Raw genomic sequence first — 19475 nt, 5'->3', positions numbered from 1 at the left:
CCGGATGCTTTAAATCGGGTTGTATGTGATGTGTTGTGTCCGATATTACGGGCCAGTAGATTGCAACTTGCAAACATATAGAACCAATTAAGATATAAATTCAAATACTTATATTTTATTTATTTATAATGCAAGGCCAGAGAGCTACCACACAGTAAGACAGTATCCCTAACATTGCAAATAGATTAAACATAAGAAATGCAGGTTACAAAACAATTCAGAACATTTTGTCTTCCCATCTGCTACATTAAAAAATAAAGACTCAATTAGAGAAAACTATATTATGTATGTGGGTGTGAAACTTGGTCTCCCAATAAGGAAAGAGCACATGTTGAGGTTGTTACAGCAGTAAAAATGTCAATTGTCCTTTCCTATGTTGTGATTCCACTGGTCTTGTGGTTACCAATATTTTGGAAAAATGTACTGCGTCCATTTTCAGAGCAGCACTTCTAAACTAACAGAGGCAATATAACCTGTACTAACAGAAATTATGCAACTAAGCTCTTCGGGGGGCTGGTCAAGTTTTTAAAACGCAACCACCCCCATTTCGGGGGGGGGGGGGTGGTTGCGTTTTAAAATCTTGAGTAAGAAACTAAATCAACCCCCGAATGGGGGGTTAAAACACTTGAATGGGGGTGAAAACACTTTAAAATCTTGAGTAAGAAACTAAACCAACCCCCGAATGGGGGGTTAAAACACTTGAATGGGGGGTGAAAACACTTTAAAATCTTGAGTAAGACACTAAATCAACCCCCGAATGGGGGGTTAAAACACTTGAATGGGGGGTGAAAACACTTTAAAATCTTGATTAAGAAACTAAATCAACCCCCGAATGGGGGGTTAAAACACTTTAAAATCTTGAGTAAGACACTAAATCAACCCCCGAATGGGGGGTTAAAACACTTGAATGGGGGGTGAAAACACTTTAAAATCTTGAGTAAGAAACTAAATCAACCCCCGAATGGGGGGTTAAAACACTTGAATGGGGGGTGAAAACACTTTAAAATCTTGAGTAAGACACTAAACTAACCCCCCTTCGGGGGGGGGTTAGTTTAGTGTTGTTAGTTTACTCAAGTCATTTGTTTACTCGGCATTGTTGTGTTGGTACAACAATGGCGAGTAAACAAATATAACGTAACATTGTTTGATGACGTAATTGTTTGGCTACAAACAATTACGGAGAATTTCCGGAGAATTTGACGTAAATACGTCTATACGGAAAGGAAGTTTATATATTGGCTTTATTCTAAATATTTCCTTTATACATGCTTTACAATTGAATAAAGTTTGATTAAGATATTGCTTATTTAACTTCAATTAGTTACGCTTAAGATGGGTCTGTGGTAGCTGAATGTAATGTAAAGTAATGAAATGTAATGTAACGTTTCCTAGGTAACAAATTGTTGTTACACTTTTTCCTTACACTTTTTCGTTACACTTTTTGCGGTATGACACTGACCCTTCCATATAGACGTATTTACGTCAAAAAATTGACAGTGGAACCACGGTCACGGAGAATCTGACGTAAATACGTCTATACGGAAAGAAAGTTAATATATTAACTTTAATTACAACAATATTAACAACAATGCCGAGTAAACAGGAGGCGTTTTCTAGGTAACATAACAATGCACGCAAGCTGACCATTGTTGTCGATCCATATTAACACATTGTTGATATGGATCTTACACGTTTTCCTTTCACATTTTCCTTTCATTTGTTTGCCGAATGACCCTTCCGTATAGACGTATTTACATCAAAAAAGAAGATTATTATTATTATTATATTAACTTCTTACATTTACAATTACTTGCAACCAAATTATAAGTTAGATTAATTTTCTTTGTGTTTTTTCAACTACCAACAATGTGTAAATATGGACCTACAATGGTCAGCTTTTATACTATGAACTCCTGCGTGCATAACAATACAAGGTAAAGTATTCGAATTTCTAACCCATGCCTGCAACAATATTAGCTGAGCATGCCGTAAGGCTCTTTTCTCCTTTCTTATGCATGCAGTATAATTACCTGAATGAACCGTATTGCACTCCACTACTTTACCTAAGAAACTAATTGTTACGTCATCTGTTTACTCGGCATTGTTGTGATTCATTATTGCTATAAACAATCCGCTTTCGTTATTGCGGAAAGAGCTGAGCTGTGAATCGTTTGTAGAAGAAGTGCGTCGTAGAGAAGATAATTTTATGCTCTTAAAAACCTCTTAGAATATAACAGATACTTATCTTATATAAGAATTATAAAGAAATCTGTAGCACTGCGTCTCCATTTTAGTTTTGATTAAATTGATCATTGGCGGTGGAGATCGTGGTCTCCTACTATTCAACAAAGTTTGAGGTAAGGGATTCCTAATTATTATTAATGTTCATCACATTTAATATTTTCATCTGCATTTGTGAACTCGCGTAAGAGAAATAGGCTTGTCTTCTTTCTAACAGAATTTCAAGTAATATTAGATTGACTTTTGTTTGTTCACGGCCTCATTGATAGTAAAATAATATTCAAGTAGGCAATTATCATTTTACAATTTTAAAGGAATAAAACTTGTTTAGTAGCCTAGAATCGTAATAAAAATAAATGGATGTTAAGAAGTGGGTATATATTCTGAATAATAATTCTAACACTTTTCATCTCTTGATACATCTGCATTATTGAAGCGTTTAAGGGAACTGTGAACAATTTTATTTCTGTTTTATAAGCCTAATTATCGACGAATCTCCCTCTTATTTTCTTCCTACAACAGCAAATTAAATCCGGGTAATACTTGCAAAATCTTTCGTCCTCCGATCTCATACCAAAAGAAAATTAAGATTAAAATGAACCAAAGCGTAATTGTGTCAGTTGTGCCGTATGGGTGCAAAATGTGGTCTTTCACTTTGAGGGAGGAACATAGACTGGGGGTCTCTGACAACAGGGTGTTGAGGAAGATATCTGGACCCGAAACGTGAGTGGGACAGATAATAGAGAAAAGTGCATGACGAGCACCGATGTTGTTAAGGTGAGGTGAGCAGGGGAGTGGTGTTTACAAGGATTGATTGTTTAGGATGCTTGAAGGGAGGAGACCTCTGGGAAGACTTCGGCGTAGGTGGGAGGATAATCTCAGGCGCGATCTATGGGAGATAGGAGTTGAAGAAAACTGGATTTATTGCCCCAGGGCAGTTTTCGGTGGAGGGCTTTGGTTGGTTCGGTGATGAAACTTCGGGTTCTGTAAGCCGTCTAGTTAGTTAGTTACATCAGTCACATTTAGAACTTTGTCATTTTGTACCGAATCTCAACAGGCATTTCTGTAACAAAGAAACAAACTGACTCCATGGAGCCGAAGCCTTGCTAGAGAACTAACAGTAGCCCAGGTGATGAAATGTCTCGCCTTTTAAGAAACATAAAGTTTCACGTTCGTGTTTATAAGACCCAGCCTTTAAACCACATCTGCAAGCAGATGAAGTCAATCCACACCTTCATTCCCCACCCTCTAAGATCCATTTTAATATTATCCCAGGAACGCATAGGACTCTCAAGTGGTCTTTTCGTTTCAGGTGTTCCGATTAAAAAGTTGCACTTCTTGTATCTGCCATGTGTACTACATGCCCCGCCCATCTCATCAACCTTGATCTGACAGCCTACAATTCAATAATTTGTGAAGAGACCTATAAAGCTTCGTATTATGCAGTTTTCGCCATTCCCTTTTCAGTAACTCTCTCTCAGGACCAGATATTATTCTCAATACCGTGTTCCTTCTCAGTCACTCTCAGTTGATGTGCGCACGCGTCAGTATGAAGGAAAACCTGTAACAGCGATGGACTGTCTTTTCAGGTGATGGAGTCAAACCAAAGTAAAGATTGCACCAAAGCATTGATGCGTCTGAATAAACTAAGAGAGAGGAACTTCTTGTGTGACGCGGTGTTGAGGTTGGACGACGGTGGCTTCTTTCGAGTCCACAGAGTGATTCTGTCGATGCGCAGCGAATATTTCAGGTTTGTTCATTTACTGACGTGGTTGAATAAAACGTGAAATAAGGACACAAGAGACGTCAATTCGTATGTGAAATGTTTTATCCTCTTTGCTGCAGAAACCTGTGTTTTTATATGGCTATTTGTCTTTTGTTATTTGTTCACTGTCATGAAATCTCACGGCGGTGAGGAAGAAGAAGAATGTCTTCTGGACGTTGCGCCGTAGAAACTGAGTGACATATCAGACGTACTTACTGCCTTCTTTCCTTGATGATGGAGGCAGTAAGCACCTCTGAAACGTCCGATAATTTCTCGTAGACAACACGACTCAACATCCCAGAAGACATACGTGGTTTGTGTACTAATTTTTAAGTGCGGTTGTACCAAGGTGACGGTCAATAGATCTGGAGGGAGAATTAGAATCCATTTAAAAAAAGTCTTGGTTTTAATACATAAAGACGACCGACAAAGTCAAGAAGCAAGTTGGTAATGCATCCCGCGTCACACCAATGTCCAGAACATTCAAAGCTGCTGTGTGCTGCTCTGTACAGCCTGCGATGTATTTTGAAATCTTTGTGTTAATTTGCTGGTTTTCTTTGAAATTTCTGTAGTAGTTTTTATAACCTCAGATATCTTTTGAAGTACAATCTACAGTACAAATGTTCGCTGCTTGCTATCCGAGTTGTAAGTTACATTCTGTTAAGCCTACGCACACTCTTCGCCCTCTCGCAGTTAATCTGGTCCCATTAGTACACTTCTTGGAATTTTTGATGTATCGGATAACAAAAATTCATCCACCACATTGACAAAAGAATACTTTTACTTGGCTAAGTGAGTCATAAAATCTCCGCATAACTTGTAATTTTCTGCTCGCCGTTTCTCCAAATCGACGCCTGCTTCGTGACGTTTCAGGACCCTCTTCACGACAAAACTGCACACCGGTGAGGAGGCTGATTTTCTCCTCCACGGAATTAGCTCGGACGTGATGACTCGGATACTGGATTATATTTATTTTTGCGAGGTGGACATCCGCTCCGACAACGCGCGTCAGCTGCTCGTGGCGGCTGACTACTTGTGCATGCAGGACGTTCCTAAACTCTGCTGCGACTTCCTCAAGGTCAATATGGACGCCGACAACTATATCGGAATCATGCAGTTGGCAAGGTAGTTGATGTTCATTTGTCATTTGCTGCGACGCCAGCCTTCGTCGCTGGAGTGAATCTCCATTACTCAGGAGAGTAACCGAGTGCCGGGTCGGAGATTAAAACCTCTAACTAAAGACTGGGCAAATTATAATGCGTGGGCAGGTTGTTATTAATGTCTGCAATTTAAATGTTTCTGCACAAAGTAAAACCTCTGTTAATCGACCCTCGATTATCCGATTCCCGCATTAAGCGACCGAATTTCAACCAGATCGGTTGCGATCGGTTTCTACCGGCGAGAGTGCTTAAAGAGATTTACACGCGGTACAGTTCATTGATCTGAACTCACACCCATATTTTCCTAATTGTTATGATCACTTCTGGACATTTAGAGAATTGGTTAGTATCGGGCTGGTTCCCATATAAGATGAACCACTACCCCTTCTTGTTCAGGACAACATAGCAAGGAAATCAACTGACGTCAGCAGAATCACACCAGAACCTCGACTTCACCCGATGGACAGAATGTTTGATAAATTCACTATTTTAGTACAGGGTCTCCCTCGAACAGCGCCCACGAGTAATTTTTACCGTCGGCTTGTGCGTGCGAAACGAACGCATCATTCGCCGACGAGGAAAATCTGTATTGGGAATCTACTTATTTGTTCATATCCATGACCACGTTCCCTTTTCCCTCGCTAATTCGACCCGTGGTCCCCCCCCCCCCCAAAATAGCCAGGTTAAACGAAGTTTCACTGGATTAACACACAGTTAACACAACGTCGTTTCGCCAAGGTTAATGCCAGAATTCAAAATTCTACACTTCTGATTTCACTGTCTTCTTCACTTGCGTACGCCATGTCCTTGTTTAAACCTATTACTTTATCACGAGGACGAGCGGTCATTGCCTGGGAAACTTCAGAGCCGAAAATCTTCTATTTTGCTTTGTTTAAACGGAGCGTCTCTCATCGTTGACTCTCCACGCGTCTGCTCGCAGTCTCGCTCATTCGGGCTCCAAAGGGCTAAGGTAAAAACTGGAGGCGAAATACTGTGGTGTGAAAAGAGTTGAGAATCAGGTTCTTCCCGCAGTGTTTCAATATGTCAGAGTCCGAAGGAAATCGATTCTAAGTCGGCTCTTACCGTCGCTGTCGCAGGTTACTCTTATACACCGAACTTGAGACTCCCGCTCATTGGTTCGTTCTTGGCTACTTCGTGGAAGTGTCTCAGCAGAGCGAAGAACTGCTGGAACTGCCTGTAGAGGAGCTGCAAGCGATAATCGAGTCCGAGGAACTGGTCGTGGAGGACGAGAAAGTTGTGTGGGAGTGCATTCTCCGGTGGATCAACCACGACCCGGACAACAGGAAATGTCACATCGCGGACCTTTTGAAGGGCGTCAGACTGGGACTACTTGACGAAGATTTCTTCAAGGAGAAGGTCAGTATGCCCCTGAAATCGTGGATGTTTATGGGAAGTGAAGCCCGCATTTCCAGTTCCATTTTCACACGTGTTCATAACCAATTAATACAAATGTGAGCCTTTCTCTTGGTCACGTGTCAGCCCGTCTGTCTTTCCGCAGTTCCAGATAGAAAACGTCTAAACGGATGTTGGTTGGATTTAATTCTGATGGGCTTTATCGGAATCTGTTGACACATTCCGATTCTGGCTAAAATCTTACAATAACAACGTGAAAACTACACAGTGATTCGAATGCCTTATCCCGCGCAAAATTTTATGCATAAGATAACCACAGATTGCCTTAGTTTCCATGGCTAAAATATCTACCTGTGGAATGTCGCTGGTAACACACTCGCATATGTGTGTGTTTATGCGCAAAACAAATATTCGATTCGTCCTTTTATGCAGATATGTGGGTGGAATTAATAATCGAATTTTCTTCATCGTCTCTAAGTTTGACAGTCCGTCTGTGCTACAATCTTTTATTCGAGTCTCAGCGTTTATTAAGATCCATTACGTGTTTCAGTTCAACTACAGCATTCCAACGTTAACTACATTTAAACGTCCACTCAGCTCGAATAGGAAAATCCTCAACAGATAAATCACGTCTTCTGGAGCAGCGTTCTGCTTAACCAAAGATCCTACTGCCATAAGAAGCGTGTCTTAGCTGCTATAACAATTTCACGCATCTCAGACAATCTATAGAGTCAACCCGAGAACACTTAGCATGATAATCTTCAGCTGATTGACCACATAGGGACAACAGATATTGGAAAAGTGCAGCAAGAAAGCTTCGTTCTATCTCCGAGAATAAATTACTCCAGGGGCTTCAAACTCATAGACTGCTTTAACTTCCTAATATTTTAATCTTCATCTCACGAAGGAGCAACACAACTTATGATATTCTATCTTCCAATTCAGCACGTGTTTTTACCCGAGAGAAATGTTTCTGTTCTAGATCAAATGCCCTGAGATTTCAGCCACTCACCTCTTACGAATACGTGTAAAACAATCGCACTCATTCATAAAAATGTTAACTGCGTCAAATGTCTTTACAATTTACCATTCCTATCTACTAGTTTCGAACACTTAAAGAGGACCACCTGATGATGACCAATTAAGGTCGAACATGCAATGGCTCTTAATAGACACTCTGTTGTGTTGACGGGCCTTCAAACCAACCATCAACATGCAGCAGGTTGCCTCCCTTGGAACTCGAAGCAAATAATTGTCATAATTTTCTTACGATGCTACGTAATTTTGACGACTAATTAAAGTTATCGATTCAAAAAGAATGTGGTGATCGCAGAGTGCATCTCGCACGGGAGAGACGAGATAGAAATTACATTTTTGAATGTGACTGAAAATGCAACCCCATACTGAAGTATTTAACTTTCGGTTGAAACACATTTCAATACTTTTCTCTAAGATCGATTTAATATTGATTTCGCATCTCTCCACAACCTGTGCATTTGTTAAGGGCGTCGTTACATAAACCAAAATACATATTATCCTGTATTTGTCATTGTCTATTTCGGTGATTTCAATACCGAATTATGTGTACATTTCTTGTCTCCTCTGCAATGAAATATGCCATCTCTTCCTTAAACGTCTATAAGGTCCAGTGTGAACTGTTCAACAGGTATCAGTACATCCGTACGTGACGGAAAATTCGGCGTGCAGACCCGTGATCAAGGAGACGCTCACATTCCTGGGCGACGAGAAAAGTTTGACGAGGAAAGACAAGGATTTCGTGACACCAAGGATTGCCCGCCCTCGACATCGACCGGACATTCTCTTTGTTACTGGTTGGGTCTTTAACGGAAGGTATACAAATGTGATGGAAGCGTACGACGCACGAGCTGACCGGTGGACTGTGGTGAGTTCCACGCATTTCTACTCTTACCGTGTCTTGTTATATGACGCTTCAGAGAAAAACTACTTTTCCTATTTATTGCTTATTTTTACTAAGTAAATGTTTATATAAGCTTAATCACAAGCACCTCGTTGCCTCTTTATTTCGTGATCGTTTATTTCCATTGCATTGAACCATTTTTTAAGTTAAGCTTTAAAGACATGAATTAAAAGAATAAATAAATAAATAAATTACACAGGTGCTGAGTCTCGTGTATACAATGTAAGTTTCAATAGGAATCGACGAAGGATATAAAGTTTGCCTTAAATACCGTTTACAATAAGGCAATGTCCTAGGTAAGCGATAACAAGCGAGCTGTGCGAGCTGCATAAGCAGCATGGGGTGTCATATGACATAAGGGAATCGCTTGTTGTGTCCTTGATGAGAGAAACACACGGCCTTCCTGCGCATTCCCCTTCCGTCTACTGCACAGGCAGAGCTTTCTTGCGCATGCGCCTTACTGGTCAGCGCAGCGACCTACGCGAAAATATCAAAATATTTGATCTCGGACTTTGGCCGCTTCCCTCTCCTGACCGCTTCGCTGGAACCTAGGACAGCGCCACACAAACAGCCAGTTTGATATTTCCGCTTCACCCACACAACTCGCACCGCTCGCATTCATCCGCTCACGTAGGACACCGGGTAAACGTCGTACATCAACTAACATGGCAACGTGACTGCTGATTTTAGACATGAAACGAAGTCATCGTTGATCGTCAGTGGATTTCAACTTAATGAATGAAGCACTGATCAATGTCGATGCTGGTCATCTGCGTAGTAACGCCTCGCGAATTAGAAGGCTTTGGGGTGGGGTGGGGGACGTACTGCCTCCAGCTTTGCGTCGATGAAACCCAAAATACCAACATCTGAATAACGAACCTGAAATGTCAGCTGTTGTTCAGAAATTAATTCTACATTAGTCTGTCGTACTTGACGAGAGCTTCTCTTCTGGTCTTCCTGATTCCTCCGTGTCTCTTAATTCCAACTATGCTCCAAGTTAATTTCTCACGATCTTTGTCGAGTGCGGTATGCCCGTCCACCCACCACGGTGTAACAATTTCGGTCTTCTTTTGGTGGTTGCACCTCTGATCTGGCGGTTAGTAGCTTGGACTCTAATTTAAGGACTTCACATCAGCAGACTAAGTGACCAAAGAAACATAAAGCCATAACCTGTCGTTCCTGAAGGTGGAGGAGTTCGACTTGGTCAGTACGCGATTACACCTTGAGACGGCGGCAGTCGGTTTCGACATTTACATCATCGGTGGTTGTGGCGACCCCCTTGTAGATTCGAAAACATGTCATTGCTTCAACGCTATTACGAAGATACACCGCGAGGTGGCGCCTATGCATGAATGCAGGTAAGATGCAGCTTGGTAACTAAGGAACTCGTTTGAACAGAGTCCTTCTTCAAAAACTGATAGTTAGTCAAGATTTAAACGTGGTCAAGGGTGTAAAATTGTACCACTCACATACAGGAGTATCGTGCAAAGTGTGAATAGGTAGGAGGACTTTTGCGACAATTTTGGTTTTAAGAATACGATTTGCTTTTTAATTTATTCGAATTATGATTTAACAATAACCAGCGAACAATTGCGTTCTGCGAGAGGAAATGCATCTGAATCAGCAATAAATGAGAATTGGAGAGCATGTACTTTTTTTCGTTTCAGATCCTGTTTTAGTGTGGCAGTTCTGCGAGGTGCAGTGTACGCCATGGGCGGTGAAGATTCGAATTTGTATCACAACACGGTTGAAAGATACGACTGCAAGAAGAACGAGTGGTCGAGGATCGCTCCCATGAACGAAAAGCGACTCGATGCGAGTGCGGCTGTGCTGAATGGTACGTAAAAGCTGTGAAATAGTAATGTATGAATTAGTTCAGAAGGCGAGGTGTCTGTCCGTGAATAACAACGCAAGAACGGTTAAAGGAATCGCAGGATATGAGGTTCTTACGCCGGCGAGTACGAAGATGGCCGTCGGTTGGCTTTTGCCGACGTTTCAGACGACCTTTATGCATTCATTATCATGGCGTTTCTCTTCGCTCTTGAACTTAGTTTCCCTCACTCCATTCGCCCGTATTATTTCATTATCTCGTTCTTTTATCTGTCCTACGTACTCCGTTATTTCACAGACTGCAACGGCTTGAAGTTCTGAGTGCGTGATGGTTTCTTCTGCTCTTGTAAGCTGTCCCTGTGCATCCTCTTCTGAATTTGTAGTGTACACTAGGAGTGAATGCAAACAACCATCAAACTATCAAATTGGCTCTCATATAATACAGATTAATATGTTTTTTAGACAATGAGTAATCTCATGTAAATAGCACATTATATTATAAATGTAGAGCATGGCTTGGCAGCTCATACCGTACATCTCTGACACCAAATTTAATAAAATTCGTTTCACAGAAGATGTAACTTACCATCATTTCCATTATGCATTAATTTAAGAACTTTATGGTGTTTATATTAAATTTCATCAGTTAAACTCGTGTCCTTTGAAACGCTGATTGTCTGCATTCGAAACAAAGAAACAGATGAACAGGGACAGCCGTGTCTGTGCAGTTTCTGTGACACGAAGGGGGACATTAATAGATTTACAAATTTAAGTACGGATTGTCCCATGTTTGTGCTCTGCATGACCCGGTATAATGCTTCTGCGTACACCAAATATGTGTGCAGTTCGTGTCATTTAGCTAATTTATTTTTACAGACAAAATATACGTCGCTGGTGGATGCAGTCGTGGTAATATCCTAAACTCTGTGGAAGTTTATGACCCGGACACCAACCGATGGACGTTCGTTACACCAATGATTTCTGGACGTAGTCATTTTGGTTGCGTCGCGTTCCACGGCTGCCTGTACGCCCTAGGTGAGAACTCTGGACATTCTGAGTGATGCTCCTAAGTCCTTCTGACAGAACTTGCTATTGTGAAATGTTTTCCTGGTTTTCTTTGCGTGACTGAGATTTTATCAACAGTAATTTTCTCCTATCATTACAGGGATAATTTGTCAGTATTTTTAAACCCAGATTCGGAGTTTCGATTACATTCTCCACAAGGAACACTAACCAATTAACTAACTAACAACTTATAATCTCTTGTGGGTTCTCAAGTAACGTATGCCCCATTTTTCACACAGTCCCAGTTTCAAAGGTAAATATTTTGTTCTTGTAGCAAGGAAATTTCAGTTTGCCGTGCTGTTATCCCCAAAAGCCGGTGGTTTAAAGCAGTCCCCTCGCAGTCTTTGCTTTCCGTCACTTGTTTGTGTAACGCCGTTTTGAACATTGCGCCTTGTGCTGTTGTTAAACGTTACTTTCGCACGCATTATCATGAAGCAGAAAACAGAAGTCAGGAGCAATTTCCTGATGCTAAAATTACGAAAATAATATTTTAGCCATTTCATCCTTAATTTCCTTCCTGGAACTAATATTAACACTGCAAAAGGGAATGAATTTTCTTCGCTGTATTTCATTCATTTTTTCCGTTTACGGAATTACAAATTTTAAGATCGTAACGTCCGTTGGGTAAGACCGTCGGAATGTGAAGCATTGAAGTTACGAGAAATACAAACATCTAGAAAGTTATAACTGGTAATGTTGAAGATAAGATACCACTTGTGATACATAGGCGTGAAAAGAAGGATAATATTAAAATGTTTTATGGAACTAGAGAATGTGGGAAGGGTTCAACTGCAGGCTTTTGTGAATGAGGTAACGAATCTTGTGCATCCATAAAGGCCAAATATTTCGTGTCCAGGTAACAGAGTAATAAATATCAAGAAGGGACACGCTGAATGGGGACAGAATAAGTTTCCTTAGGCAGATTTTTATATACTGTGACATATTACGGGATGTGTGTGTGTGCGAGCAGGAGGACGCAACGAGACATCAAACGAGATCAGTACCGAAAAGTATGATCCTGCAGAAGGCACGTGGACCGAGATCCCTGACATGAACTTCTATTCAGGATATCTCAATGCAGAAGTGATCGACGACACGATCTTTGCCATCGGTGGGCAATCTGACAAGGGCATCGCATATTTCGATGCCAAGGATTGTCAATGGTTTGTTTGTTACTTTGTTTGTTTCTTTCCTTAATTGTTCAGGGCTGTATAATCGCAATCTGTTACTTTCGAAAAGCAGTAGGAAGTGAATAATTTCCGGGCAAAATAAGCGCGATCTTGCGAATGCTGCGCCGTTAGTGTCGTAGAAACTGACCGACGTTTCAGAGGTTTTTACTACTTACTCAGGGCCTTGAATAAAACGCGCGAATCGTTAAAGCAGAAGGCGAATAACTAGAAAATGTTAATCAGACGTGAACTGTAAATGCATTAGTAAGAAGCTCTTAGAGTAAGTTTCTTTGATCAGTGACACTCTCTTGGGCTGGATGTTCCTGGCGTTCAGCACATCAGCATCGTCATAATCTTCGGCTTTCATCAAAGTTTTAGGCCAGTTTCAGTTTCACGACACCTACCGTCTCATGTTCCCATTTGTGATGGAAGTTTATTTTAAAATGGCTGTTTCCTGTCATATGATAACGGAGTGAGTAAGCAGTTCCAAAAACATCCCTGAAGACAGTTGTCTTCATACTTGTTTGTGCAAGAGCTAGAAATCCAACAGAAATTCATTCGATTTTGGTTTGTGTCTGTTTTACGTCCAGCAGAACCTCTCCAGAACTATTTCTGGTGGGATAAAATATTTTTGAAAATATATTGCTGAAAGAAGGAAATCTTGTCATGGGCGCATGTCTCAAACAAGACACGCTTATCTCTCCAAAGAAAGTGTGTGATTTAAGTTATTATTCTGACCGAAGGTAATGGTTTAATAAAGTGTACCAAACGTAGCTTGCGCAGAACACAAGTCATTTGACAGGGTCCTAAAATAGAGGTAATCTCTCCCTCCACTTTTATGTAATAAAATGTATAACGTTATAAGAGAACGTTGGCCGGGAATCTATGTGCATGAGTGAAAGAAAGATCACGTGGGAACTGTTCTGAAATATGTGGCAATCGTGCACTGGGGGAATTTTTGATTAGATTGTCCAGAAACAAATTATAAGCAACGACATTTGGTTAGAAGCTGTGCTCTTAACTTCTAGCAGTTTCCCATTCAATCCAAAGACAGATCCAGCCCATCAGACATGGATAATTTTAGTTCAAAACATTTTAGGACTAGCAAAGATAATTCTTTTATACTTATTCTACACCGAAATCTCTGATATTTTAGAAACCCAAAAGTAAATATATATGTATTTTTAAGAAAATGGATAATTTCTTTAAATAAATGCACCGACATTCAAATTAAGTTTCTATTAAATTTATATTAAATAAATTATTTATGGTAGAAGACGCATTCCTTCGATAGTTACATCATCTCATGTTGAGCTACATAATTTCTATAACTGTGTCAGTGAAATGTGATAAAAATTGTCTTGAGTGTAGATAATACTGATGAACGATGAAAGAGGGCTTGTTTTCACTTTTAATATTTCAAATTGCAGGCACCAGATGGCAGACATGAATTTTTCGAAAACCTATCCGTCGACTTGTGTCATCAAGAACCTACCGAATGCAAGCGATTACGAGTACAAACACAGAGAAAATCAGTAGTTTCCAGTTGATTACAACCACGACGAACACATTAATTTTAATTAATTTCCTTACGAAGATTATGTAGAAAACTAGGAATTGTTGTAGGAGCTAAAAAAAAGAGAAATATTGTTTGCAGCAAACAAGGGAATTTATTTTTTCTGCACAAGAAGTCTTATTGAAATTAGTTACTTTACAGACGTTTAATTTTACCATCCATCAACACATAGCAGTTTCACCTTGCGTCTTGTATTAAATAAATCCACTTATGGCGACATCTTTCGAGTTACGAAACCGTATTCATGGGATTAGGGGAAGAGTAAATATACTTGCTACATTAACATCGTTTAGAAAAACTTCATTACGATGTTAACACACTGAAAATTTTGTATCGATTTCTGATCTACGTGTGATATTTTAAAGAAATTGCACAAGCAAATTTGGCCGAGTTTCCCCAATATACCGGGTAATTGTGCCATGTGCCTGGGGAAGTACCAACCTTTTCAAATGCCATGAAGAAACAGACTAAGCTTTCAGTTAACAGACGTATTTATTTATTCACAGTGCTTTGTACGGTACTTTTAAGTATTTTAATGAATAGGCACAAAATATTACTACAAAATACACAAAACTAGGACTTGAATTTAGATAAGGTACAGACAGAGTAATAGAAAAATGGGACAGCTCTGATCAATTGGGAAACTCGAAGCATGTTTCCGAGATAAAATCTAACACAGAATCAGCTTAACAGATCATAGTTTTAAGCATTTGTCTCACCGCTTCCCTTTGGTTGAATGTAAAACTACACACTATATTCATAATACTTGAAAAGAACAAAACAATGCGAAGTAGTGTTACATATCCTTGAAGCGACTTAATATCGATTTTTGATTATCGGAACCCCAGTGTTCTTGGACGGTGACTTCAGAAGAAATTAAGGCCCTTAGAATGTTTGATAGAAGAATGATTAGAAAAATCTGTGGTCCCATAAATGAAGGAGAAAGCTGTGAAACAAAACTAATAAGGAGACAGAGGATGTATTATATTGTAACATTTATAAAATCTCTGAAAGATGGCGTTGACATAAAGGAAGAAGGAAGAGCGATAGACCAAGAAAGAGACGGAGAGATGAGACTGAAGAAGATATGAAAATCATGGGAATACGAAATTGGTATAAAGGGGCTATGGACCATCAGGAATGCAGGGAAAATGCACCAAATTAAGAAATCCCGGGTGCTTCAAAATGTGTCCCGCCATCCTATCTCTTCTTCTGGTAAGATTTTTCCATAGACTTCTTCCTTTGCCTATCCTGGCTTCCTTCTCGCCGCGGTCAGTGGGTCGAAACGATATTAAGCTGAAGATGATTGTCTTCTTGCGCGATGTAGTCTGGTAGAAGTTTGCCGACGTTTTGGACGTCCTTGCTGCCTCAATCATCAGAGGACAGAATTACATTTGACTAGCAAACATCGACTTAGGCGTAGTTATTTATTGTCCTTTGAATTTTCAGTATTATACGTATTTTTACCTGTTTATCTGTTAATTAATCATAATTATCAGCAGCAGCTTACTACTATATTAATTAAATTTAATAATTTAGTTTACGATAATTTCACTGATATTTTAAGAATATTAGTGTATTGTTTACCTGCAATTAATAATTTATTCCTAGTAAGATGCCATTGATGATTTCTCATTCTGTGCTGCATTCTTGTTACTTTTCATTGCATCTGGAAGCGAAGAATGTTTTCGAATAAGCCGCTTTACGATTAACTGCCCCGTCAGTCTGTCCTGTCTACGCCGGTTGAGCGAGAGTGCTTTGTATTTCCAAGTGATAGGGGGAACTTCAGTGGGAGATCGGTTCTATGCAGATATAGGGTGTCAGTTGCCAGGAATTTGATTGAGGAAGTGTAATGTATCGATTACAATTAACGACCACAGTTGGATAAGTCATCTGGCTGTTGGAATCGAAGTGGAATCAGGGATACAAGGAGCGAATATACAAACTCCCTGAGTACCTCTTGTGTAATATTCGTTTATTTCTTGTGCATTGTTTGATGGATAAAGGAATTCAAATTATGTTCCTGCTAATTAAAAGTTGTTGAGAGAATTCTGTTTATATCCTAACAATGCATCAAGCAGGTTAGCTCATCTGCAACGCGTCTGACGGGGTGTAGGGTACGTGGAGTTTGACTTACACGCTCCCTTTACGCCTTACGTGATGGTGCTTGGGAACAGGGGAAGCTTTACTTCATGTTTTCATTGCATGAAACTTCACTTATGTATCTGCTTCCGCCATTTATTTTTAGAATATACAACAATTGTAGCCTGTTCCCTGAATTTGTGTATGTCTTCCGCACTGCAGTATCCATGAACCAGGAACTTAACAACCTAACATTTACCCATTTGTGGTTTTCAACATTCCTTATATGACAACACGCTTATAGTAGAGGTCGCGCGAGTAGTCGTGGCACCTAAATGCGCGATGTGTAAGCCGAGAGAGGGGAGTTCAGAAGTAGTGGGGGTCGCACAGCCTCAGCTGCGGTGACGCACCGAACTAAACACAGCTAGAGCTACAAGCCAACTGAAGCTGACACCCCTCTAGCGCGTGATTCGGACGAGTCCATCTCATACGACACACAATGGCCAACAAGTAAATTTATATTTCTATATATTTAATGTTAATATATTTTAGATAGGATATGTGGCTGACAGATTTATCTGCAAACTAAATACAATACAGCTTAGAGCCTCATATTATGAGCTACCTAAATAATAGAATATTTATTATAATTATTATTATTTTAAAACACCGAATTTATCTTAAACAAATTACAAAACTTGTCATGCATTTCTACTTTAATAATAAGTTCTCATTTAAAATTCTCTGTGTTTAAAGCAAGTTTAAAATATTAAAAATTTTCTTTATAATTTAGGCCTATTTTTATTTGTTACAACGTCCCTTAACTTGGATGTAGCATAGGCAACCAGTACGTCTAAATCAGTCCCCTAATGGCAAGATAAATTATTCTAAAGTGAATGGCAACATCCTCCTTATTTATTATTATTTAACTCACTTTCACGTTCAGACCATCTGTGCCATTTTGAAGTTACAAGGAATCTCAGACCTTCTTTCCGTCTAGAAGAATGACCTCGATCCAGATTAATTTTACCTCAGTTACTTTGTTGTATCTCTTAACGGACTTGCGGAAGGGATTATTCCTGGTTTATTATACATTATTGCTTTTATTTTTATAATACCTCTTCAGACAGCCATAAATGTTCAGTTGAGTTATAGTTATTGTGAGGTTATGTTTCTTCATAGGTTCAAAGGACTTATATACGTCTCAAGGGGCACATACGAGTATTATTCTCACTGACCGTCCGTATGTCTATTGTTAACTATTTTCTTTATCCTGAAACAGCTTCCCTCTTATTACCCCCTGTACAGTGTTAGGGGATGATAACATTAGGAGGAGGGTGACAAATTTGCGGGATTTCTGTAGCTTGCGTTACAATGCCCGTTAGAAGCGTAACAATTTTACATTTTCATCTTTGATTTGAATGAGGGTACTGTTTAAGAGTTTTCTACTATAAAAATTTGTGATTCCTCGTTGTCGTCAATAAATTACGTCATCAACAATGTCAACATATATTTGTTTACTCGCCATTGTTGTGGAACAACAATGCAGAGTAAACAAATAACGCTTCACAACAAAGAAATCAAAATCTATCAACCCAGTTGCATTATCACTGCTCCAGAAGCAGCAAATCGCATTCTTGAATATTGACTGACAGTTGGCCTAAAACATCAGAAAAGTGAAAGAAGAAGTTATCAGGTATTTGAAGTACCAACTCCAACAACTCCTACAAGGTAAACTGATACTCTTTCGATATATTACGATTACGAAAGTATTATTTAAACTGACTTTTGATCGATTTTAAGACGAAGATTTGCAGGGGTGGGGCTGGACGTAAGTAGTTGACTGAACAAGAACTGTTGGTCTCTGAACAGCGACGTAAAGAACTACAACATCAGACCTACTTAACAAGTAAAGAAAAGCGAAGGGAGATTTACATTGATAAACGTAGAAAATCTTATTCAGCAAGAACAGAAGAGCAAAAACAAACAAACGATGATTTGCAAGGGTGGGGTTGGACGTAGATAGATGACTGACCAAGAAAATTGGCCTCTGAACAGCGATGTATAGAACTAAAACGTCAGACGTACTTAACAAATAAAGAAAGCGAAGGGAGACCTATATTGATAAACGCAGGAAAACGTATTTAACAAGAACACAAGAACAAAAAATCAGACGAAGATTTGAAAGGGTGGGGTTGGACGTAGATAGTTGACTGACCAAGAACTGTTGACCTCTGAACAGCGACGTAAAGAACTAAAACATCAGAACTATTTAACAAATAAAGAAAAGCTAAGGAAGACATACATTGATAAACGTAGAAAAACTTATTCACCAAGAGTAGAAGAGAGAAAACGAAGATATGTATGGATTGGGTTAGACGTAGAAAGTTGGCTGACCAAGATCAGTTGGCCTCTGAACAGCTAGGTAAAGAACTAAAACATCAGAACTATTTAACAAATGAAGGAAAGCGAAGTAATACTTACATTGATAAAAGTAGAAAAACGTATTCAACAAAAACAGAAGGGAAAAAAATCAGACGAAGATTTGAAAGGGTGGGGTTGGACGTAAGAAGCTGACTGACCAAGAACAGTTGGCCTCTGAACAGCGACATAAAGAAGTAAAAAATCAGATTAGAGAAAGTGCTCCGAATAAGACACTAAATTAACACCCCGAAGGGTGATAGTTTAGTGTCTTACTCAAGAATTGAAAACGTTCGTCAAGTATTTTAACCACCATTCGGGGGGTTGTTTAGTTTCTTACTCAAGGGTTAAAACACTTGAATGAGACACTAAACTAACCCTTCCGAAGGGGGTTAGTTTAGCGTGTTACTTAAGATTTCAAAAAGCAAGCAACCCCCCAGAAGGGGGGTTGGTCAATTGTTTTAACCCTCAATTCGGAGCGGTTAGTTTAGTTTCTTACACAAGGTTGGTGGCGTTTTACAAACTTGACCAACCCTCCCTAGGAGCTCCGAAAGGAGCGCCCTGCTCTAGTTGATACAAAGTAGGCGATTATAATAGTAATCAGGTCGTAAGGTCAGAAAGAAATACATCACTGGGATATCAAGTTATAATTGGAAGGTCAACATTAACATATATCTTGAAGAAGGGATGTGATGGTATATGACGGATTCATCTGACTCAATATATGGTAAAATGGCGGAATATTAAATACACTGGATGTCTTAAGCTATGTCTACACTAGTGCGCTTTTACGTTCGTCAATGGCATGCGTTATAGCGCACGTAACGCATGCGTCTGCGCATGCCTGAAGAGA

General features: G+C 39.6%; 1 protein-coding gene across 2 annotated transcripts; it reads left to right on the top strand.

Moving 5' to 3' along the window:
• The first annotated feature begins 2135 nt into the window (after positions 1-2135).
• Positions 2136-16866, top strand: LOC110837808 (kelch-like protein 10). Of its 2 annotated transcripts, XM_087353801.1 has the most exons (10): positions 2136-2357; positions 3831-3991; positions 4880-5131; positions 6264-6543; positions 8207-8443; positions 9665-9837; positions 10147-10316; positions 11186-11344; positions 12345-12537; positions 13974-16862. In XM_087353801.1, exons 2-10 carry the CDS (start codon positions 3834-3836, stop codon positions 14080-14082), a joined length of 1731 nt encoding a protein of 576 aa, XP_087209927.1. In that variant the 5' UTR covers positions 2136-2357; positions 3831-3833; the 3' UTR covers positions 14083-16862. The 2 variants fall into 2 exon arrangements, with proteins under 2 accessions (XP_087209927.1, XP_087209928.1); XM_087353802.1 differs by lacking the exon at positions 12345-12537 and having other exon boundaries at positions 13974-16866.
• Positions 16867-19475: the final 2609 nt, after the last annotated feature.

This window comes from Zootermopsis nevadensis, unplaced genomic scaffold (assembly GCF_977971745.1).
Source record: "Zootermopsis nevadensis isolate Lab colony 2312 unplaced genomic scaffold, Znev_1.0 Znev_ptg000022l, whole genome shotgun sequence".
NCBI classification, from domain to species: domain Eukaryota; kingdom Metazoa; phylum Arthropoda; class Insecta; order Blattodea; family Termopsidae; genus Zootermopsis; species Zootermopsis nevadensis.
The sequence above is the reverse complement of the archived record's forward strand: the minus strand, read 5'-3'. Positions and strand labels throughout refer to the sequence as shown.